The sequence below is a fragment of the Candoia aspera genome, chromosome 3, assembly GCF_035149785.1.
Source record: "Candoia aspera isolate rCanAsp1 chromosome 3, rCanAsp1.hap2, whole genome shotgun sequence".
In the NCBI taxonomy this organism is placed as follows: Eukaryota; Metazoa; Chordata; class Lepidosauria; order Squamata; family Boidae; genus Candoia; species Candoia aspera.
In genome coordinates this window covers 110,666,045-110,690,909 of record NC_086155.1, presented here as the reverse complement: position 1 = coordinate 110,690,909, position 24,865 = coordinate 110,666,045, and the positions used below count along the sequence as shown (strand labels likewise).

At 43.9% G+C, this 24,865-nt stretch overlaps 2 protein-coding genes across 3 annotated transcripts in view; one reads left to right on the top strand and one right to left on the bottom strand.

The window, feature by feature from the left end:
• Positions 1 to 21,059, top strand: part of LOC134493802 (flavin-containing monooxygenase 5-like) — a 34,212-nt gene extending 13,153 nt beyond the window's left edge. Inside the window, exons 5-8 of one of the 2 annotated variants that reach the window (XM_063298585.1) lie at positions 12,704 to 12,903; positions 16,426 to 16,778; positions 17,349 to 17,421; positions 20,350 to 21,059. In XM_063298585.1, the coding sequence (XP_063154655.1) occupies positions 12,704 to 12,903; positions 16,426 to 16,778; positions 17,349 to 17,421; positions 20,350 to 20,695 (972 nt within the window). In that variant the 3' untranslated portion in view covers positions 20,696 to 21,059. The remainder of the gene's footprint in view (positions 1 to 12,703; positions 12,904 to 16,425; positions 16,779 to 17,348; positions 17,422 to 20,349) is intronic. The other variant, XM_063298586.1, reaches the window with a different exon arrangement.
• A 3,059-nt stretch (positions 21,060 to 24,118) lies between these two features.
• PDE4DIP (phosphodiesterase 4D interacting protein) overlaps positions 24,119 to 24,865 on the bottom strand; it is a 98,203-nt gene continuing 97,456 nt past the window's right edge. Inside the window, exon 41 of the mRNA XM_063298583.1 lies at positions 24,119 to 24,815. Within this exon, the coding sequence (XP_063154653.1) occupies positions 24,771 to 24,815 (45 nt within the window). The 3' untranslated portion in view covers positions 24,119 to 24,770. The remainder of the gene's footprint in view (positions 24,816 to 24,865) is intronic.

The following is a 24,865-nucleotide window of genomic DNA, read 5'->3' as shown; positions in this document are numbered from 1 at the left end:
GGTTGGGGCGTATATTTGGATCACTGTGATGTTAGATGGCTTGCCCTGAATTCGAATTGAGATCATTCTGTCATTTTTTGGGTTGTATCCAAGCACTGCTTTAGCCACTTTACTATTAATTATGAAGGCTACTCCATTTCTTCTGTGGTCCTCTTGTCCACAGTAGTAGAGATAGTAGATTTGATTATCCTTGCCCCACAATTGGGAATGGCAGAGGTCACAAGAAGTCAGAAATCCACATCTGCCCCTAAAATATAAGAGGAATTCCAAAAGGAGTTGCGTTCTGAACTGGGGAAGGATGGGTGGTTGCAGGCTAATAAAGCAAAACTGGCAGAGAAACAAGAGTTCTGGTGGAGTGGGGATAGATTATATATTCCCGAGCCTCTGAGGAAGAAAGTCCTGGAGAGATGTCACGATATAAAGTCAGCTGGTCATTTCGATTTCCTAAAAACCTTGCACCTGTTGAGGAGACAATTTTGGTGGCCGCAAGGATGTGGAGGAGTATGTGGCCAGTTGCCCAACCTGTGCCATGGCAAAAAGAGTGGGGGGCAAGCCCAGAGGACTGCTGCAGAATGTAGCAAGCCCCACCCAACCTTGGAAACAGATAGCTATGGATTTTATAATGGACTTGCCAGAAAGCAATAAAAAACAGTAATCTGGGTGGTAACTGATTTATTCTCAAAGCAAGCCCATTTCATTCCTTGTACTAGTATACCTAGTGCAGGACAGTTGGCTAAGATGTTTGTACAACACATTTATAGACTACACAGGACCCCCAAACAAATCATAAGCGATCAAGGTATACAGTTCACCTCCAAATTTTGGAGGGCATTCCTCAAGATGATTGGCGTGGGGCAAGGGCTGAGCTCCAGTCATCACCCTGACACAGGTGGGGGTTGTGAACGATCTAACCAAGTGCTGGAGCAGTACCTTAGGTTCCCAACCTTTTTGGCATCAGAAACCAGTTTTGTGGAAGACAATTTTTCCACAGACCGGGGGTGGTGGTGGATGGTTTCAGGATGATTCAAGCGCTTCCTCTTTTTCCCAACCTTTTATTCTTTTTTCTTCATGCTGTTTGGAGATAGCAGCCAATGGGCTTGCTTTCTCTGACAGGAGGTGGAGCTCAGGCGGTAATGCGAGCTATGGTTACAGTTCCTTGGTATTTGTGTGATCAGTCAATCAATCAATCATATTTTCAGGATTTCTTGGGAAAGTTTTTATTTCTCTAGACTTTTTGGTATCGACAAAGCTTTTCAGCATCAGCACCATCTTCTTGAAGGTCTGGAACATCAATCTGAAGCCCAAACTGACCACAAGACTTTGGAACTTTCTCACAAGCTCACACAGTACCAACTCAAGTGGGCACAATTCTGTTCTTGTTTTAACATTCTTACTTCTTACATTCCTAGCTCAAATAATGAAAAAAATTGATGCTTTATTAACCAGAATATTTCCTATTTGATGATCCCCCAATTCCTGATCTGCACCTGGAAAATTTTGTCCTCCAAATGTCTGGCCCAACCCTGGGGATAATAAGGAAACTACTTTCCCAACTGATCAAGGCCATAGGAACTAAGATGAAGCCTATATATGGGCTCAGATACAATAGATGACCTTCAGGGTGTTTCCTTCTTTTTCTCCCTCTCTTTTCCTGAGAATGAAGAAACTGTATGTCATGTTCACCGTTCCAATGTTGCTGGTACATCGTAACATTTTGCATGTCATTTGGCTGATGCGTGTTTCGTCTGGGAGGGGAGGAGGATTCCATCTCGTGGGATTGTTATATGTTAGCAGCTGGATTGGAATGTGTTTGGGTTATCTCGTGTGTTCAAGGTTCCTTTCCCAGGACATCAGCAGAAATGGTTACCAGCACCTGGGGGGGGGGGGGGAGTTTGCAACGGCAGGGTGAGGGGAGGGATTACGTTTGAGCCGAGGGTTTTTAGTTTGTATTTGGTGCGCTTTTACTCATTCTCAGCTTTCTCTCTATTTGCATACTATTCTTTAATAAATCAGATATCATTAAGTTCCTGCTTGTGAGTCTGAGTCTATTAGAGTAGGCAATCATTACATAAAGCTGAGAATCCAAAAAAATTTTTCGTTAGCCCCTTTCCAGATTTATTTTGTGAGGGAGAAGTGCTAGTGATGAGCAAACCAAATCCCCAAACCACGGAAAGCGAGGAATCGAGCGAGGGGGAACCCGACTCCACAGTGATAAGAACGGAGAGAGTCCCTCCTCGAGAGCCCTCAGAAGTTCGAGAGGGGTCGAGCTCCAGCCTAGGAGAAGAGGAGGTTGGAGGTAAAAGAGCCCCTGAACCAACCGGTGAGTCACCAGGCAAGCTGCTCACCTGGGATGAAACACAGGGATTCCTACCAGGGACGTCCAAAATGTCATGGAAGCAGCGATACCCGATGTCCCCAACTGTGGTGAGGCAGGAGGGAAAGGAGGATTCCCAAACCCCTGATCGTATAAAACTGGTGGAGGCCAAATTGGAGTCACTAGAATTTATGTTCCGGAAAATGTCCATGGACTGGGGTCCCCGGGAGAGGAGGAGAGAGGAGTCCAGTAATAGGTATTCGACTCCTTCTTTGCCCCCACCTTCCCTGAGGGAAAGGAGTAGGACCCAGCACAGAGAGGAAGTAAGAGCGCCGAGGGTGAGAATTTCAAGGTCCCCTCCTCGTGAGTGGAGCTCCCTGGGAGCTAAGAGGATGCCTGACCGACCAGCTGTGGCGAAGGGACCACCCAGAGTGGGGGTTAAGGACTTTACCATTAAATTTGATGGAGATCCAACTAAACTATCGTTCTTCCTTACCAATGCAAGGAGTTATATGGACGAATGGGAACAGTGTTTCCGCTCAGAAAGAGCCAAGATTAATGCCATTGCCACTAAGCTCAAGGGGCGGGCTGCCAATTGGTATGTGCAGTTATGTCAATTGGATGCCCCTGAGCTGGAGGAGTTCGAAGAATTCCTGTGGGCATTGAAACTACACTTTGAAGACCCGTTAGCTAAAGAAAGGGCAAAACGGGCATTGAGGGAGCTGTGCCAGGGGCCAAGATCGGTGGCAGACTACGCTCTGGAATTTAAGGCTCTGGCTGGGAAGGTTGAGGATTGGTCCCAATCCACATTAATAGAACTTTTTAAGGACAGTCTGAATACGGAGGTCCTGAGGTGGTTGCTTGGCAGGGACGACCCAGATACCCTGTATGAATGGATACAGCTGGCAGGGAAGGCTGAGCATGCCCATGAGACTTTTGCTCACCGGAAGGTGATGAGATATGCTGGGCTCAACAAGGGTTCCCGCACTGCTGCACACACTGGAAAGATCGGTCAACGTGCCTGGGAAGAGGAGAGAGAGCGCCGCTATGTGAAAGGACAATGCCTCCGATGTGGGAAGGAAGGTCACCAAGTGGCGGCGTGCCCGAAGGGAAAGACCGATGATCGTCCGGGAAAGTCGTCAGGGAAATTTCCCTCTTTACCCAGGAAAAGGAAGGCAGCCATGGCTGAAACTGAAGTGGAGGAGATTCCTTACTTCGGGGACGAGGGGGAGCCCGATTTACTCCAGCCGGCGGGAAACGCCAGCCACCTGCTTTAAAGAGCGCCTCTGGGCAGGTGGTGGAGGAGGGGTGCGACCATATTTCGGTGAGTGGCAACTATCCCACACTGACAGTGAAAGTGAAGCTAGGCTCCCGCACAAGAACTGTTGAAGTTTGGGCATTGATCAATTCCGGGTGTTCACGTTGCTTGATGCACCCTGACATGGTGGCTGCTTTGGAGTTACCCAGCTTTCCACTAAAACGTCCCATGATTTTTACCCAGCTGGATGGTTCTACGGCGGGGGGGAAGCCAGTCACCCATTCCACGGGCATGGTGGCGTTGCAAATGGGCAGCCACCGTGAGGGGCTGCCGTTTGTAGTGGCGCCTGTGGGGGGTTCCTTAGTCATTCTGGGGATTCCTTGGTTGGTCCAACAAAACCCATATATAAATTGGGTGCACAGGACTTTGACTTTTGGGGATGGTTTCTATCAAGCCCCTGGGGAGGATGACGCTCCGCAGGCTACAGTGGGGAGGGCGGCGGCAGCAACCCCACATTTCGCTGTCACTCCACTGGAGGGCTTGCCGGAGCAATACCAAAGCTTTGCGGATGTGTTTAGTGAGAAGGAAGCAGACCAACTTCCACCTCATCGAAAAACTGACTGTGCGATAGAGTTGGTCCCCGACGCGCAACTGCCCAAACCAAAAATCTATGCCATGACGCAAAAGGAACTGGCGGCGTTGCGGGAGTTTGTGGACAAAAACTTGGCCAGGGGTTTTATTGAACCAGCAAATTTGCCAGTGGGCGCCCCCGTCTTGTTTCGAGCGAAGAAGGATGGGACATTGAGACTTTGTACAGATTACCGCGGATTAAATGCGGTCTCGATATTAAACAAATATCCTCTGCCAATAATAAAAGACATGTTAGCACATCTGGCTAAGGGGAAAATCTTCTCTAAGCTGGATTTGAGGGAAGCCTATTTCCGTATCCGCATACGGGAGGGGGATGAGTGGAAGACTGCTTTCAATTGTCCTCTGGGTTCTTTTCAGTACAAGGTTTTGCCTTTTGGGTTGGCAGGGGCACCAGGGGTGTTCATGCAATTGATCAATGAAGTGTTACATGAGCATTTGTTCAAGGGTGTACTGGTCTATTTGGATGATGTTTTAATTTATACTGAAACGGAGGAGGAACATGAGCGCTTGGTGAAACAGGTGCTTAGCAAACTGAGAAAGGCTGAGCTTTATGCTAAACTTTCTAAGTGTGAATTTCATCAGACTCAGCTTGACTACCTGGGGTACAGGATCTCTGACAAGGGCATTGAAATGGATCCTGCGAAGATTCAAGCTATTTTGGGGTGGGAGCGCCCGCGTACCTGCAGGCAGCTCCAAAGTTTTCTTGGCTTTTCCAACTATTACCGCCAATTCATCCAGGGGTTCGCAGAAATTGCATTGCCTCTGACTGATTTGTTACGTACGAAGGGGTTGGGGGACACACGCAAGGTGAAGAACCCGGGGGCATTGCTCAGTTGGACACCTGAATGCCAGTTAGCTTTCGACAAACTCAAAAGCATGTTCACTGCTGAACCCATTCTGCAACACCCTGATCCCACTAGACCCTTTGTGGTTCAAGTGGATGCTTCCAATTTCTCAATTGGAGTGCTCTTGCTGCAAGCGGATGCTGCTGGCCGCCTGAAGCCCTGTGCGTATCTGTCCCGGAAATTTTCCGAGATGGAAAGACGATGGCATGTTTGGGAAAAAGAAGCTTTTGCAGTCAAGACTGCTTTGGAGGCATGGCGCCACCTCTTAGAGGGGGCTAAATGTCCTTTTGAGGTTTGGACTGACCATAAAAATTTGGAAGCGCTCAGCATGCCCCGTAAGCTCAGTCCTAAGCAGATCCACTGGGCTCAATTTTTCAGTCGCTTTGACTTTAAGTTGAAGTTCATTCTGGGCAAGAAAAACTTCCTGGCTGATGCGCTTTCCCGCCTGCCCCAGGATTCAGTCCAGGCACCTGACGTTGTGGGTACGGTGTGGACAGCACCCCAATTGGGGTTGCAAACTGTCACACGCAGTCAGACTCGTGCACAGCTGCCCCCCGCTTCGGTTTCACCGGCTGGGGGAAGAACGCCAATTCCCTCGCAATTGCAACAGCAGTTTCTGCTAGAGCTGAAATCTGACACTTGGTTGCAAGCGAATAGAGACAATGTTACATTTGACAGAGGCTTCACTTGGAAGCAGAACCGCCTCTATGTCCCTGACAGTTTGCGAAGGGAAATTTTGATTAGGTCTCATGATGATAAAGCGGCTGGTCATTTTGGGTTCGTCAAAACCTTACACCTCGTGTGCCGCCAATTCTGGTGGCCCACATTGAGACGTGGTGTAAAAAGTTATGTTGCTTCTTGTCCTGTCTGTGCCATGTCTAAACGGAAGGGGGGCAAACTGCAAGGGCTACTGCAGCCCCTCCCATCCTTGGGAGGAGGTTTCCATGGATTTCATTGTGGATTTGCCTCCTAGTCAGAGAAAGACTGTGATTTGGGTGGTGAAGGACTACTTTTCTAAGCAAGCCCATTTTATTCCATGTGCTTCCATTCCGTCTGCGCAGCAATTGGCCTGCCTTTTTCTAGTCCACATCTACCGGATTCACAGGAGCCCCTCCCGCTTGATCACGGACCGTGGAACACAGTTTACTTCCCAGTTTTGGAGGGCATTTTTGAAGCTGGTGGGCACCAAGCGGGCGTTGTCCACTGTGTCGCATCCGGAGACTGACGGATCTACGGAGGCTCTTAATTCGACCCTGGAGCAATATTTGCGGGCATTTGTCAACTATCAGCAGGACAATTGGGTTGATCTGCTGCCTTTTGCTGAGGTGGCTTATAATAACGCCGTCCATCAGAGAACGGGGCACACCCCTTTCCGTACTGTGTTTGGCCGGGACTTTGTTCCCATTCCTGACTTGCCTCAGCCCTCCACACAGCCCTCCTCTGCTTCTGATTGGGCTGCTCACCCGGCTGATTCGTGGCCAGTAATTCAACAGGCGTTGGCTGATGCCCAATCTGCCTATAAACTGCACGCCGATAAGCGACGAGCCCTTCAACCTGCTTTTAAAGTTGGTGATAAGGTCTACCTTTCCACCAAGTTCATTAAATCCCCTCAGCCCTCAAAGAAGTTGGCTCCTAAGTTTGTTGGTCCTTTTCCCATTGTGGGAGTTGTGAACCCTGTCACGTTTAAACTAGATTTGCCACACAATCTGAAGCGTTTACATTCTGTTTTTCATTGCAACTTGCTCAAGCCTGTCAACCACTCCGATCATTGGCATCCGCAATCCCCACCTCCTGCTCCGATCATGATTGACGGACAGCAACATTTTGAGGTGAAGGAGGTCCTTGATTCTCGCTGACTTTGTGGCACCCTGCAGTACCTCATTCGGTGGAAACACTTTCCCCACCCTGAGTGGGTGTCTGCCCATGATGTTCAATCTCCTGTTTTAGTTAGACGCTTTCATCTAGCTTATCCTATGAAACCTGCTCCTTAATATTTTTGGGGGGGCGGTATGTCATGTTCACCGTTCCAACGTTACCGCTGCATCGTAACGTTTCGCACGTCATTTGGCTGATGCGTGTTTCATCTGGGAGGGGATGAGGATTCCATCTCGTGGGATTGTTATATGTTAGCAGCTGGATTGGAATGTGTTTGGGTTATCTCGTGTGTTCAAGGTTCCTTTCCCAGGACATCAGCAGAAACGGTTACCAGCACCTGGGGGGGGGGGGGGGAGTTTGCAACGGCAGGGCGAGGGGAGGGATTACGTTTGAGCCGAGGGTTTTTAGTTTGTATTTGGCGCGCTTTTGCTCATTCTCAGCTTTCTCTGTATTTGCATACTATTCTTTAATAAATCAGATATCATTAAGTTCCTGCTTGTGAGTCTGAGTCTATTAGAGTAGGCAATCATTACACTGTGCTACTTACCATTCTGGTGGCAGTTGAACTCTTCTCTGTGGTGGCCGTTCCCTGTTATTGTCATGGCTCAAGGCCAGGCTCCAAGATGTGGGTGCAGATTCAGCAGACACTGAATCAAACATTGATGCCCTCTCAGATCCCTCCTCACCAATCACTTTTTGGCCAGCACGCCCACCTGAGAACCCTGCCAAAGTAAGCACCTTGTGAGTAAGCGGCAAGACACTGACTTTGCAAGTAAGTCTGGTGCCTCATTATTGACAATCGCTGAGCAAGGAAAGCTTCAGCTTGCTGGGGAGATTTCAACCATGCAGGGACTGCCTTCTGCTGCTGGAAGCAACTTTGGCATCTGGCTTTGTACTTCACATATTCTTGCTCTTGACTCCTTCTACATTTTCAACCTCAGCATGTTCCTGACCTAGTTTCTGGCTCTTTCCTTGGCACATTTCAAGATGTGATGTGTTTCCTGATAATGGACTGACTGAACTGTCTTACATCTTCTCTTCAGCCTACAGTAAGTTGTGGTGCATACGCATGTTCTTTGTTCTACTACCCAACTCCTCTCCTATCATCTCTTCCATCTGCCTATCCTTGTGCAATCCTCATGCCATTTCCTCGCCTGTCTGCTTCCCTTTCCCCAGCCAAGGTTTCCTGATGCCTTCACAAGCCTTGTGGAAAATGCACCACTCCAACTGCTCGTATCAGTACTCTCCTCACACATCTCCTTGCTTCCCCACTTTTGCATCTGTTACCAAGCCCCCTCCACAGTATGTGTTCCCTCCCTAGCACCTCTGCAAGCCTTGCCCACAATCACCCACATCTTACCTGTATCTTGCTGCCAATTGCATGGGCATTTATCCCCCTTGCTGAAGCTAAGACATGAAAGTTATGATCTCCCCATCACCCCTAAAACAGCTCATCTTTTCATTAAGCAGGGTTTCTGGAACCATAACTTGCCCGATCATCTTGTTTCTGATACAAGGTCACAATTTATGGCACAGGTTTGGAAAGCTCTATTGGATGTAAAGCTGTCCTCAGCATATTATCCACAGTTGAATGGTGAAATTAAGAGACAAATGCCATCATACTACAATACTTTTTTACTGTGCAATCTATGGGCAAGATGATGGACCTGATCTTTTACCTATGGCTGAGTGTTGTTATAACACAATTCATGTGGAGTCCTTGGTGCTCTCTGAGCTTGGTTGTTTGCTTGCAGACATTTCATTACCTGACTAGGTAACATCATCAGTGCATGAGTGTGGGGTTTGCTCCCTGTTTAAATACAGTAGCTTGCCCTGCCAGTGTTGATGGGAGTGTGGTTTTCTCCTTGATTGGAGTTTTGTTTTCTGCTTGATTATTTGTCTGGTGTTAATCCCTGCTTATCTGGGTGTTGGTTGCTGGAGAGAATGTGTTCTGGTCTTTTTGTTTCCTTCTTAGCTTTTTTATTGTCTCTTTTAAATGGTGTGTAAATGTAGTTTATTCTATATGTCTATTGATAGCTTATTTGTCTGAATGCCAAGCTTTCAGGAATTCCCAAGCATTTTTGGATTTAGCTTGGTCTAGGGTGCTCTGTGAGAACCAGTTTGGTGTAGTGGTTAAGGCACCAGATTAGAAAGTGGGAGACTGAGAGTTCTAGTCCTGCCTTAGGCACTAAGCCAGCTGGGTGACCTTGAGCCAATCCCTCTCTCTCAGCCCTAGGAAGAAGGCAATGGCAAACCACTTCTGAAAACCTTGCCAAGAAAACTGCAGGGACTTGCCTAGTCAGTCTCCGAGAATCAGACACAATTGAATGGATTTTTTAAAAAAAGGGATGCTCAGTTTCCCAGTTGAAACTGTGGTTGAGTCTATCCATGTGCTGTAAGATTAAGGAGTTCTCATCGTGTCTTTTGACTGCTAGTTGGGGTTCATGGATGCTCTCTGCTAGTCTTCTGTCTGTCTGTCCTACAGTGGCTGCTACAGTCCTTACACTGTGTGATGTAGATGACTCCTGTTTTTTCTTCTTGGGCTACTGGGTCTTTTGGTTAAGATGTTTTGGAGGGCTTTAGTTGGTTTTTGTGTTATGGTGATTGTCTGCTGGTTGTTTCTGAGATGTTTTTAATGTATGGCAGTGTTATCCTTTTCATAGCTTGTGTTGGTTGGCTATAGTGGGTTGAGTGGTCAGGCACTTTTTGATAAAGTTGTGTGGGTATCCATTTTGTTGGAAGATGTTGTATAGGCGGTCTGTTGCCTTTTTCTGGTGTTCTGGGTTGCTGCAGTGTATAAGTGCTCATCTGACTAATGTTCTTACACAGCTCCTCTTGTGGGAGGTTGAGTTGTTACTTTGGTAATGGAGCACTTGGTTTATCATTCTTTATTACAGTCATAGACCAGTACAATTAAAAGTACTCAAAAGTGTCCAATAAAATTCTCAGACATGATAAAAATATCATAGTTGAAATTTAGCAAGCTTGCTATCATTATACATAAAATCAAAGGAGCAGCCTATGTTACAGTATATTAATATTTATTTAAGAAATCCTAAAATGATTAATTATTAACTAAATACAATAAATGATAATATCTGAGGTTTGGATGCATTAGATTATTTAAAAATGTTTACAATTAGTTATTCACCAGGTTTCTATGAATCCTTAAAGCTGCCACACAGACTCTAGCTACCTGCACTGTGACTGCAGACTGCTCATCTTTAAGCAAAAACTGAAGATATTCAATGCCAGGGTACCTAGTAGTCATTGGGAAGATAAATTTTGTTCAAATGTCTCTATAGAATGAGCATCAAAGAAGGACATGTACAGTGGTTTCTACCTCTCTGGAATCACAGGGACAGAGCCTTTCAGCCAATGGTATCTTTTTATATTTGCCCTCTAGGACAGCTGAGGGAAGCGCATGGCATCATGCAAGCAAAAAAGCTTTCCGATGATTCACTGCCTCTAGCTGGCTAGGATATCTAGCAGGTTTACAGTATATCTAATAAAGTCTGGAGCCAAGAATTATGGAGCTTTCTCTAAGTCCACTTGCCTCTCCATGTCCTCTACCCTTTGTCTCACATTTTGTTTTGCCTTGTCGTAGTCCAACTCAAGTATTGCAGATGAAGAAAAACCTAATTTTGCAAGGTTGGACTCAATAACCTTAATCCATGAAGAGGAGAAATTATCTTGGAGAATTAATGGTGCAAGGCCTTGAGGAAAAAAAAAAGTTTTAGCCAAAGATTTAAGGAAGCTATACAGATTCTTGATTCAACTTTTGTCAATCCTGTCTCCAGGCGTAGATGTGTGTTTGAGACACAATGAGGCATCTAGAGAATTGCTCTAATAAATTTAGATTGTATTCTTTCTAAAGGTGTAAAACAAGAAGCTGAGTGTTCAAGCTGGGTCCCATAACGAAGCTGTGCTAGCGATTTGGCCTGAAAAAGCTTAATTGCAGCAGGGACATAGTATCCTCTTTTAGAGTGGAAGAATTTGAGGATGGAGTTAGCTGTTCTTTGACCAGAGGCAGCTGCATATTCACAATGCGCTTTCCTTGAGCCGGTGGCATGTATGACCACACCCAGATACTTAAAGGTAGTCACTTGTTCTATGTTGTGTCAATTGAGATACCATTGGCAAAGTCTTGGCCTTTTAGCAAAGGCCATAATCTTTCTTTTCTGGTAACTTATTTCCAGTTTATCATAGTTACAGTACTGGAGCAAGGCTCGCAAGGCACTTTTACGACCTACTGGTGTCCTAGAAAGGATTACTGTGTCATCTGCATAGAGCAGCAGGGCAATACTGCGATATCCTATTTTTGAGGGGTGGTAATTTGGTTTGTTTATCCATTTTATCATATCATTTATATAAAAGTTAAAAAGCATGGGGGCCAAGATACATCCCTGATTTACCCCCTTTTGGGTTTAGACTGGCATTGACCCTTGCATATTACACCTGACCTTTATGGTCGTGTTGGAATGTGGGGCATGTAATAAATGGAGAAGCCTACCATCAGTTGTGGTGGCTTCCAGTGTCTCCCATAGCTTGGTCCTGGTAACAGAATCAAAAGCTGCCTTTAGGTCTATGAAGGCAGCATATAGTGATGTCACTCTATTGGTCATGTATTTTTCAATCAAATGCTACAGAACCAGACATTGATCGATGGTGCCTCTCCCTTCTCTGAAGCCGGCTTGTTCTTCTGCTATCAAGTTATCACGGTCCAGCCAATCATTAAGTTTGTTTTGTAGGTGTTTGGCATAGAGTTTGCTAATTATATTTAGCAGGCTTATTGGTCTATAATTTGCTGGGTCATCTCTCTTCCCCTTCTTAAATATGGGGACCACAATCGCCAGACCCCAATCCTCCGGAATATATCCAGTAGAGTCAATGTAGGTGAATAGCGATGCCAGGACTGGGATCCACCACTCCTTATTATTCTTCAGCAGTTCTGCAGGAATAAAATCGGCTCCCGGTGCCTTCCCTATCTTAAGTTGGTCAATGAGAGATTTGATTTCAAGTGCTTCAAAGGAATAAAATTCACAAGGGAAAAAGAAAACAACAACACACTACCCTTCCTGGATATCCTCATCAGCAGAGGAAATGATGGAAAATTAGACCTGTGGCTTTTTGCCTACAGTTTCCATCTGTACTGAAAATACATCCAGATTCCTACCAGGCTTGGAATGACCTCTTTCCCTATCCACTTCTGCCCTACTCACCCTCATTTTGGTCAAGTGGAGGAAGAATTCAATGTCAATTTTCAGTATATGTGTTATAGACTAGAATAGTTGATTCACTGGAAAGTCTACCAACACTGAATATTTAAGGGAAACAGCAGGAAATATAAACGCACCATATTTCCCTCAGTAGTTCCGTGTGCAGCCAACATGGTGATCATCAGACATAACTAGCAAAGAGACAGAAAAACACTAAAAGCAACACAAATTTGCATCATCCACAATTTGATCATCTTTGTATTCCTGATTAGAATTAAATATTGTAACACTGAAAATAATACAGGAAAACTGTTCGAAAACTTCTCTACAACAATTTATCCCGGGTCAAAGAATTATGAGATGATTTACAGGTTCACTTCACTTTTTCATCTCTATTTGCTTTATAAACATTGGCATCTAGCAGATTCTTTAGTAATGGTTTGGGGAACAGCAAAAAATTCTAGTAAGAAAAAATTGTTAGTTGATTTATTAGTTAGTTGATTTATTAGTTTAAGATATTGTCTTTCTCTGTGTTGTCCAGGTTTTCCTCAGCACTCGCCGAGGAGCATGGATATTTGGCCGTGTTGGTGATGGAGGCTATCCATTTGATGCTGTATTCACTACTCGATTTCATTTACTGCTGAAGCAATGTCTTCCTATGTTCAAGATTAATCAGTTGATAGAGCACAAATTAAATAGCAGATTCAATCATTCCCATTATGGCTTGAAGCCTAAACACAGGTATCCTAATAATATGCTACTTTGCCTTCTTTTACATCTTAATTCATTAAATTTGTATCTCACATTTCTTCCAGCACACAGCTCAAGCTGCTGTACATTGATGCCACCTAAATACTGACCAGACCATTATTTAGCATAAGTAAGTGGGTAGCTACAGCATCTGTCACAAACCTCTGGATAGAATGGCAAATTCTTGGATATTAGTTTCTTCTTCTGTTTACACAGGATATGTTTTGTTGTTGTTTATTCATTCAGTTGCTTTCGACTCTTCGTGACTTCATGGACCAGCCCACGCCAGAGCTTCCTGTCAGTCGTCAACACCCCCGGCTCCCCCAGGGATGAGTCCATCACCTCTAGAATATCCATCTTGCCCTTGGTCGGCCCCTCTTCCTTTTGCCTTCGACTTTCCCTAGCATCAGCATCTTCTCCAGGGTGTCCTGTCTTCTCATTATGTGGCCAAAGTATTTCAGTTTTGCCTTTAATATCAGTCCCTCAAGTGAGCAGTCTGGCTTTATTTCCTGGAGGATGGACTGGTTTGATCTTCTTGCAGTCCAAGGCACTCTCAGAATTTTCCTCCAACACCACAGTTCCAAAGCATCTATCTTCCTTCTCTCAGCCTTCCTTATGGTCCAGCTCTCGCAGCCATATGTTACAGCTGGGAATACCATTGCTTTGACTATGCGGACCTTTGTTGTCAGTGTGATGTCTCTGCTCTTAACTATTTTATTGAGATTTGTCATTGCTCTTCTCCCAAGGATTAAACATCTTCTGATTTCCTGACTGCAGTCAGCATCTGCAGTAATCTTTGCACCTAGAAATACAAAGTCTTTCACTGCTTCTACATTTTCTCCGTCTATTTGCCAGTTATCAATCAAGCTGGTTGCCATAATCTTGGGTTTTTTGAGGTTTAGCAGCAAGCCAGCTTTTGCACTTTCTTCTTTCACCTTCATCATAAGGCTCCTCAGTTCCTCTTTGCTTTCAGCCATCAAAGTGGTATCATCTGCATATCTGAGATTGTTAATGTTTCTTCCAGAGATTTTAACTCCAGCCTTGGATTCCTCAAGCCCAGCTTGTCGCATGATGTGTTCTGCATACAAGTTGAATAGGTAGGGTGAGAGTATACAGCCCTGCCGTACTCCTTTCCCAATCTTAAACCAGTCCGTTGTTCCGTGGTCTGTTCTTACCGTTGCTAATTGGTTGTTATACAGATTCCTCAGGAGGCAGGCAAGATTACTTGGTATCCCTATACCACTAAGAACTTGCCACAATTTGTTATGGTCCACACAGTCAAAGGCTTTAGAATAGTCAATAAAACAGAAATAGATGTTTTTCTGAAACTCCCTGGTTTTTTCCATTATCCAGCAGATATTGGCAATTTGGTCCCTAGTTCCTCTGCCTTTTCTAAACCCAGATTCTACATCTGGCAATTCTCGCTCCATGAAGTGTTGAAGTCTACCTTGCAGGATCTTGAGCATTACCTTACTGGCATGTGAAATGAGTGCTACTGTTCGATAGTTTGAACATTCTTTAGTGTTCCCCTTTTTTGGTATGGGGATATAAGTTGATTTTTTCCAATCTGATGGCCATTCTTGTGTTTTCCAAATTTGCTGGCATATAGCATGCATTACCTTGACACCATCATCTCGCAAGATTTTGAACAGTTCAGCTGGGATACCGTCCTCTCCTGCTGCCTTGTTATTTGCAATGCTTCTTAAGGCCCATTCAACGTCACTCTTCGGGATGTCTGGCCCTGACTCACTGACCACACCGTCAAAGCTATCCCCGATATTGTTATCCTTCCTATACAGGTCTTCTGTATATTCTTGCCACCTTTTCTTGATCTCTTCTTCTTCTGTTAGGTCCTTGCCATCTTTGTTTTTGATCATACCCATTTTTGCCTGGAATTTACCTCCGATGTTTCTAATTTTCTGGAAGAGGTCTCTTGTCCTTCCTATTCTATTGTCTTCTTCCACTTCCGTGCATTGCTTGTTTAAAAATAATTCCTTATCTCTTCTGGCTAACCTCTGGAATTTTGCATTTAATTGGGCATATCTCCCCCTGTCGCTGTTGCCTTTTGCTTTCCTTCTTTCTTGGGCTACTTCTAGTGTCTCAGCAGACAGCCATTTTGCCTTCTTGGTTTTCTCTTTCTTTGGGATGTATTTTGTTGCCACCTCCTGAACAATGTTACGAACTTCTGTCCATAGTTCTTCTGGGACCCTATCTACTAAGTCCAGTCCCTTAAATCTATTCTTCACCTCCACTGCATATTCCTTAGGACTATTAGTGAGCTCATATCTAGCTGATCTGTGGGTCTTCCCTAATCTCTTTAGTCTGATCCTAAATTGTGCAAGAAGAAGTTCGTGATCTGAACTACAGTCAGCTCCAGGTCTTGTTTTTACGGACTGTATAGATGTCTGCCATCTTTGGCTGCAAAGGATGTAGTCAATCTGATTTCTGTGTTGTCCATCTGGTGAAGTCCATGTATAAAGCCGTCTCTTAGGTTGTTGGAAGAGAGTGTTTGTTATGCAGAGTGAGTTGTCTTGCCAAATTCTATCAATCTATGTCCTGCTTCATTTTGTTCTCCCAGGCCATGCTTACCTGTAATTCCGGGTGTCATCTGACTGCCCACCTTAGCATTCCAGTCTCCTCTGATGAAAACAACATCTCTTTTAGGTGTGTTGTCCAGTAGGTGCTGCAGATCCTTATAGAACTGATCTACTTCAGCTTCTTCAGCATCTGTGGTTGGGGCGTATATTTGGATCACTGTGATGTTAGATGGCTTGTCCTGAATTCAAATTGAGATCATTCTATCATTTTTGGGATTGTATCCAAGCATTGATTTAGCCACTTTACTATTAATTATGAAGGCTACTCCATTTCTTCTGTGGTCCTCTTATCCACAGTAGTAGATCTGGTGGTCATCTGATGTGAAGTTGCCCATTCCAGTCCATTTCAGTTCACTGACGCCCAAAATGTCTATCTTTAATCTTGACATCTCACCAATAACCACATCCAATTTGCCCTGGCTCATAGATCTACGCAGCTCACCACAGAATCAATAAAACAATAAACATTTCAAAGCCTTGAATAACCCATCTTAATGATAATACAAAAGTTTTATCAACGGCAGAGAATGTTTTGATAAATGCTTGGGGTAGCATGTATGTGGCATATCTTCCGTGCCAGGTGATTCTGAGAACAGTGTTAGCTATTTAATTGATTGAGTGGCTGCACACTCACTGTAGCGGGCGAGATCTCATCCAGTCTCCAGTCATCATGCCAAATGGCTAAATATTCAAGGATACCTTTCCTGTATGACAGTGCCTTGCTCTTTCATGACCTTTGGATTTTTCTTTAGTCTGTGAAGCTTTGTATGTCTTTTTCCCAGCTTTTTCCTCTTTCTCTCTCCTCTTAAATAAAACTGCAAAACAAGTTATTCCTCTGAAGTAAGACTTGCCCAGCTCACTCCTGCAGTGACAGAATTGCATCACCACCATTTTATTTTATTTTTTCCTCTTACAGAGTTCACAGCCAGCATCCAACCATCAATGATGACCTCCCAAATTGCATCCTTTCAGGAAAAATTGTCATAAAGTCAAACATCATTGAGCTTACTGATACTGCTGCCGTCTTTGAAGATGGTTCTAAGGAAGAGGATATAGACTGTGTTATCTTTGCTACAGGATACAGTTTCTCATTTCCTTTCCTTGAGAACTTTATGAGGGTTACTGAAAATCAGATTTCCCTATATAAATTTGTTTTCTGTCCTCATCTGGAGAAACCCACACTGGCGATCATTGGTCTTGTGCAGCCATTGGGGGCTATCATGCCCATTGCAGAACTGCAAGCTCGCTGGGCTATACGTGTCTTTAAGGGTAAGCTCTTTCAAAATTTTTCTGGGTATTGATGTATTAATCTTGGACACTGGGTTCACGCAGTATACTTATCATGGTTAACTGAACTATACTGAAGAAATCCAATTGCCTGGGTTTGCACAACATACCAAATAATAAGCAACTACTCTAACTGGATTAGCATAACATTCTGAACAACAAATCAACCACCCATATACCTATACTATCAGAATGAAAATTACAAACCATGATTATAATCAAATACTTTTGATTGTACTAGGCATTTCTTTGCTGGCATTAAATAATTTTAAGTCAGATCAATTGCCTTATTTAATGGAGAGCTGCCATTGGAGCAACTTCCTTATATGGACTCTCTTCAGAAACTTTGTTCCCATTTGACCAGCCAATCTTAATTATGCATAGAACATCACCAAGGAAAAGATAATTCCATCCATTCTTGATAGGATGTTTTAATTTAGTTGAATGAAAGTGTTTCCAGAAATCCTTTATCTTCATTTCCCTTTTTAAAAAATCTTCCTTCATTCAGGTCCATTAAAGTGTTGTCTCTTCACCTTTGCCCCTCTTTTTTAGGACTTGCTAAGCTGCCATCAACAAGTGAGATGATATCTGATATTATTATTAATAAGTTCTCCATGGCTAAAAGGTATGTGTTTCAACGGTTGAAATATGTATCAGTATTCTAATATTTAAGCATAATAATTGGTAAGAATGTAGGTTGGGTAGATCTTCTGCTACTGTAACATATCTACAGCCTTTTCTAAGCAGGTGACATTGTCAGGCTTCCCAAGGCTGAAGCCTTTTAGAAACATACATAGGGGTAGAAACTAAATCTTTATTATATGTCAGGAACAAGTCAGTTGATAGTCACTGAGCAGTTGAGCTCAGTGGCAGAACTTAGATTTTCTCCTAGATGAAATGCAGCACCTTTTTCCCCACATCCATTCTCTTTGTAATGGATCCCTTACCTTTCATTAGTCATGCTGACTTATTATTATCTGTTGCATGTTTACATTCTCAGCATTCCTGCTCTGAGGATTTCTTGCTACCAACAGAGTCCTCACAGACTCACGCAAAGAAAGAACTGGACTAACATGTTTCTTTTCTATAAAAATGCTTCTGTGTCCAGAAGCATTCTTCTAAATTAAAGCTGATACAGGAGGCTGGTATTTTGTTTGGCAGAATAAGATATTTCCATTGCACTAACAGGCATTTGTAATCAGGAGTATTTATTTATGTATTTATAGGCTGCCCAATTCCATCCCAGCTCTGGGTGCTGTACAACATAAGACAATTTAAAATAGACTATACAGTACAAACATCCAGAAAAAGAACACCAACAATGCCAAAACAAGAAGTCCACCAAGCACTGTAGCCCAAGGTCTTGTCTTTAAACAGGAAGTTGCCACTCCTTTGAAAGAGCACTAGATCCAGGTTGAAAAAAAATAGGACTAGCACTTTCTTGAGTGATGTGAGAAAGAGAGACAGAATGAGAGAGAGAGCAGGAGAATGAGATAAAGGAAAGACTATAATGATTGCCTATTCAAAATCACTATCAGACTCACACAGGGCTTTCATGGATATCTGATTTAATAATGAATAGTATGCAGGATCACAAGCAAAGCTGAGAATAGTAAAAGCCTGTGATGTCTCCCAATAAAACCCCAAATGGCTGCCAGTCCCTCCCCCCAAAGTCAGCACAGTTCCGTGCCCTGCACGTGCCCCTAACGGTTCCTGCCGGTCTGTGGGAAATGTCCTTGACAAGGCAAGATAGCCCAAACATGCATCCTTCACTCCTCGCATCGCAGCCTGGTAGAAGGGAACAGGAGCAGCCCCCTCCTGTACAGCAACCCGTGTCAGCACCAGCATGGCATGGGAACAGGTTACAATGTTTTCCAGGAACATTGGAATAGGGACCATGACAAAGACAAAGGAAGAGTAAAGCAGACTACAGGAGAAGGAGCCAGAGGATATACAGGGGCAGAAAAAGATGGGAAGTGAGAGAAGAGGTGAGAGCAAAACAAATAGGTGAATCATACAATCATAGAGTTGGATAGAACTTCATTCTAACCTTCCGCTGAGTGCAAAATCTGTTAAATTATTTTACAAAGATGGTTATCAGCCTCTGTTTGAAGAATTCCCATGAGGGGAACAAACCACTTCATGAGACAAGCTGAATTCATCATGAGCTTTAGCATTTCTGATATAATCCCTATAGTTTCTGGCAAGATCCTACTTTGGTTATACGCCCCTCCTTCCAATTCCAATTCATGTCCTTTTCTTTTCAGCATTTTAGAAAGCTCCCTGGGTATCTGTATGATCTCTTAAAATGTCCCCAGTTTGCATTTGTGCCCTCACTATCTCATTTTAGAAAATTGCCCATCTTCTCAGACACTGATGACTCTGTTGTCAGAGATAACTCTTCAGTTGCCTGATATGTAAGGCTAAAGGGCTGTTTTTTATTATCTGTTTGGATACCTTGGATATCTTTTCCCTTAGGATTTGCCTAGAAAGAGCTCTCCCATTTTTATCATTTACAGGAAACTGTTGATAGAAATGATGCATAAGTTGCAGTTGTAGTGTCAGTAGTATGCATACAATTTTTTTTTGCTTTCCACTTGAATATTTCATGGAGGCTGGGAACTGTTGAGCAAATACCTGGAGATATTTTTAAAATGGATGAAGGCAAATAAATTTATGTTTAGTCCAGATAAAACTAAAGATCCTCTTTTTAGAGAGTCTGAATGATCTAGAGACAAGGGTGGCATCAGAGGGGATTGCAGTTCAGTTCATGTTTTTGTGAAAACATATTACATCAATTCAACATCAATTACACTGAGATTGTGTAGGAATCAACTTCTATTTGGGCAATGTGCTGTTAGTCACAAGAAGATTCAGCAACAATGCCATAGCAAACATATTGTGGCTCTCATGCAAATCTGAAATCTGCAAATCTGAATTGTGCTCAAACCACATGAAAAGTAAATAACAACCAGAAAAATAGAGACTTGTAACTAAATACATAGAAATGGCACCCATCTTTGAAAACAGATTGAAATGGGGTGTCACTTTAGGAAACATTGAAGATCATTGCTATGAAAACTGATAGCCTAGGTGCTCCCTGTGAGGTCTGTGTTTACTGATTACATTATCGTCTAAATAGTGCTTAGAAATGGAGCTCTGATAACTCTAATATCATTGGAGAAAAACCTTTAAGGAGAACTTCGGACTCCCTCCCACCCACCCCCCGCCTCACTCTCAGAATAGCTCTTAATGTCTAGGCCAGGTATCTTTTCTTCTCTCTCACAGTACCTGCCTTCTGGAACATCTCCCACCCCAAAATACACCTGACCCCACCCTAGCTGCATTTAAAGCCTTGAAAACCTGGCTCTTTCTCCAGGCCTTGGGTTAGAGTGGGTGACAGGTTCTGTGTGTTGCACTGTTTTTCATTGGTTGTTTTTTCTTCTGCTATTTGGGTTATTTAGATTGTATTTTGTGGTTGTTTTTACTGTACAGAGTCATTGTAGAGTTGGGCTGCCTTGTAATTAATTCCTCCTCCCCCTCCCCCTTTCAGGTATGTGAAAAGCCAACGCCACACCATCCAAGTGGACTACATAGACTATATGGATGAACTGGCTTCTCTGATTGGGGTCAAGCCCAGAATATGGTCCCGGTTTATCACAGATCCCAAGCTGGCCCGGGAGCTTGTCTTTGGGCCCTGTACGCCGTATCAGTATCGCCTGCAAGGACCAGGAAGATGGGATGGAGCCAGGAAAGCTATCCTGACCCAGCAAGAACGGATCTTGAAACCCTTGAGAACTAGGCCAGTTAACCAATCAGACAAGAATGCCTCGGTGCCCCTTTGGCTTAAGTTGGTTGGCCTTCTTGTTCTGTTTGCTGCAATCTGGGCTTCTTTTTAAGTAGTAAAAAGTCCTATCCTGTTAATGCCAACCCCAAACTACCTAGATACTGTTTTTTTGGTTTCTTGTTTGTGCCTTTAATAACTCCCCTATTAAGTCTGCACATTTATTTCCCTGTTATCCTGCTATTCATGCAAGCCAGTTTTGCTAGATGGGAATGTATTTTCTTCAAATGTAAAGCAAAATAATCTGCCTAAGTATAACCTATAGGAAATATGTTGCTTGGAGCTTCTCTGGAAATTTAACTTTGCCCTGCAATGCAATAGTTGTAAACAGACAGATGCTGTAACTGTGACTAGTGGTTGAATGGAAAGGACACCAACCAAGGATCAGTTACATGTAACGTAAAAGTCATTTTTAATGTCATGTATCTGTTTCCTTTCTTGCCAAGATGCTCAATAGGTTTGACACATACCTTGGAGGGCGGAGGTGGAAGTGACATTTCAGACAGCAGGAAAGCTACACTTCTGTACCCCTCTCCCAACCCCACAGCTTTGCCAAACAGTATCAATCACTCTGTAGGAATTTTCCAGGTATAACGAATCAGATTTGGGATTGTGTTTGCAAGTGTGGGGGACAGAGATGATTTCCTATTTCCTTTATTTATTATTTCCAATATTAGCCGTTTGAAGCAGGTAGTGAAAATCAGCTGGCTGGGAATGAAGAGGATTAATTGGAAATCATTTCTTTCTGCACAAATTCTACTGCTCTTAATTTGCCTTCATTGTGTCACAGAAACTCTAACTCTGAATAATTGTCAGTGAGATAAATGCTTAGAAAAATTCAAAGAGTATTATGCAGAACTACTGGTAACACAGTTTGAGTTTCAGGTTCATCTTTATTCCAGCCAAGACCAACCATGTTAACAAACAAAATTCTTACCACTAATGAACACCCTCCTGTTGAAAAATTAAGATGTACTCCACTAAAACGCACTTTGTGATGGCAGTGATCAGTTGTTATCTCCTCTCTGAGTTTAGAAGCTATTACAGCAATTGGGACTGGAATTTCCACTGCTCAGCAGTGTGGTTGTAAAGCAATCCCCCAGTCCTGGTTGCCACTGTAACCCCAGGACTGCACGGGTCATTAAGAGGCGGGAGTCCCAGACAAGCAGAGGCCGGGTTGCCATAGACAGGCACTACTGAGTGCAGGTGGGTGCAGAGGTGCACCTGAGGTGCCGCGGGCAGGTGCTGTTGAGCACAGGTAGGTGCCAGGGGGGCGGGGTGCCACGGGTGGGTGCTACTGAGTGCAAGTGGATGTGTGGGTGCTGGAGGGGGTGCCAGAGGCAGATGCTACGGAGCATGGGTGGGTGTTGCAGAGGGGCAGGGTGCCACGGATAGGCACTACTGAGCATGGGAGGGTGCACAGGAGGCGGGGGTGCTGCAGGAAGGCACTAGTGAGTACAGGCGGGCAAAAACGTGGGAGCGGGAGCAACTTCCAACTTCCTCCCAGCTTCCCTATTGACCTTGCTTGGGGGAAGCCAGCAGGAAACATCGGAAATCACAATATGTGACCATGGTTCGCTGCAATGCAATCATGAGCTGGGTGCTGAGAACCCGGATCGCAATCATGTGGTCACAGGGACTCTGCAACAGACACAACTTCACGAATAAAACTGTTCTGAGCAGCCTGGACATTTCAACTGCACTGGAGTAATATACTTCAATTACAATATAAAAGCAGACAGGTAACATTTTCAACTCTTCCTCCTTCATAAGGGCAAGGACAAAGAGCCACAAAATGTGACTCCACCCAGCAGGGCCGCAACGAGGGGGGGGCAAGCGGGGCATGTGCCCCGGGCGCTGCATTAGGGAGGCACCAAAATGAGTGCTGGGGGGGGCACCAAAACGCATAGAATCCATGTTTACCCCAGGTGACACAGACCCTAGTTGCGGGCCTGCCGCCCAGCAGAACTGCCAAAGGTAACATGCTGAATGTTGCCTTCATAAATACTCTCCTTGGTTTAAAATGTACTGTATCAAATAGAGCAGATACGAAGCAGGTTTCCCTTTAGAACAAAGAAATTAAGGGATTCAGGGGATAAGGCTGCAGAACACAGCTTTACCTTTAACCTGCTTCACCTGGAGGATGTTGGACTTTGAGTTAGCTTTCAGCCCTTCCTTGGGGTGACTGGAAGAAAGTGCTTTATTGCCAGTGGCTGTAATGCTGGAGTTCTCTGAGAGCAGCACAGAGCAACTTGGCAAGGAAGATGTTTTGTTCTCAGTCCACACTTGTCTTGACCTGCTTAGTCTCTTATCTGGTCCTGGGAGTAACATAAGATCAAAGGCTTTCTGTAATGTATTAATGCCCTGACTTAAAAAACATATTAGGACAGCTTTTTTAAAAAGTGCTGCAGAAGAAAATTGCAACAGTTATTCAGTACGTGCAGCAATTAAGAGCTGGGTTTTTCAAAAAGAGAAACAGACAACAGGTGGTTAAGATGCTTTAAAAAACCAGACCAACCCAACCACTAAACACACTTGGCAAGAACCTCTCCTGGGCAAGTATGTCATAAATGGGAGTGGTACAGAATAGTAGATGCTATCTTTAATAGCTGCATGGGGTGGGCTGCATGGGGTGGGTGCTCCCTTCAAAACACTTAGGCCTATGATCAGACAAGCAATCCAGTCATGAAGTGATCTGAAGATAAGCATGGCAAAACTGTTCCAGCACTGATTCCTAATGCCCCCAAACTCATTTCTCCTTTGTCAAGTACATTGTACTGGGAGTTGCTGGTCAGCATGATTACTGCATCTCAGAGGAACTGTAGCTTTTAATTACTAACTTTTAGTAACTTTTAATTACTAAACATTTCTGTTCTGTGCCAAAAGGTCATTTGTGCTTGTCTGGACAAAGCAGGTGGAGGAAACAGTCCTAAACTATGAATTTTCTTCTTTAAGTCTCATCCTGAACACCATTAAAATGATCCAGTCAACCATTTGCCCACTCCTGTTTTACTACCTCCACTACCACTTCCAAATCAATAGAAAATTAAAGATAAAACCCCACTCTAGGTCATGTCTCAGGTTTATTGTTGAGGAAACATACCAGATCAACTCCGTAACATAAATATGAGGAGTAAGTTGTAGTTCTCCAGACTTTCTCTTATCAGTCATCCAAATAAAGCTACTGTCAAAAATGTCCCCAGTTCTTAATTAAAAACAGCTTCAAAGAAAAATACCATGACTGATGGTTTAAAAGCTGCTTCCCACAGGGTTTCCCCCTCCTAGAATAGGTTATCTCTCAAGGCCTCCAAGCCAATTCAGGCCTAAAACTCACTTGAAATGGCTCTTGATTCTGAAGAGAATGGAAGTGGTTTGCAATCATATGAAAGACGTCTTTAGGAGGCAGTGCAGGCCTGTTTATACTGAGAATAAGAAAAATGGATGCCAGTTTCCAATACCTGTAAATTACAGCTAGGTGTTGTTTTTTTTACGGTGGTAGGAATTCAGATAACCAGAGAAAAAAGATGACTCGGTGGCTAAATGCACCTAATTGTCAGACCAACAAGATTACACTTGCCAAGAATATATTGAGGTCATAGTCCTTTGAAGGAAGGTAGAAATCATTATCGTCATCATAGCAGATATATCCATTTGCTAATCTTAACAGCATAAACATACTCCAAAGAATCAGATGGTAAGACTAGGGCACCTGTGGAGCCCACTCTCTGAGGGTGCCCTTCTTAGAGCACCCTTCTCTCCGACAGCAGCATGTGTGGCTGTGGTCTAGTCTGTGTGTGTATTTGTACACACCATATACATAGCGTTAGTCTAGTTATCATATTGCACTGATGTCTGGAGCATTTCCAAGTAAATTTCCCACAGAGTCCAGCAGCAGAGCATATGTTGAAAAACTTGTGTGCCATTTACACTACACTAGCCAGAGCTGGTAGCCAAGGTGGTGGTGAGGTTCTGGGATGAATTCCAGAATCCATGACCTCCTGTGCAATGGTGATTTGGCAGTCTTAAGCAGGCTCATTCTGCTGCTCAGCTTAGATGGATTAGGAGTTAACGCTGGATCTATTTTTCTTTCTCCGTCTTTTGCTTCTGGCCATGTGGATGGATCCATTTCTTCAATGGCCAGTGGAAGAAATGGGTTTAGGCTGCTGGGACATGCCCTGGAATTAAATGAGGCAAAGAAGGGATGCTAGCATGTCTACTAGGTTTT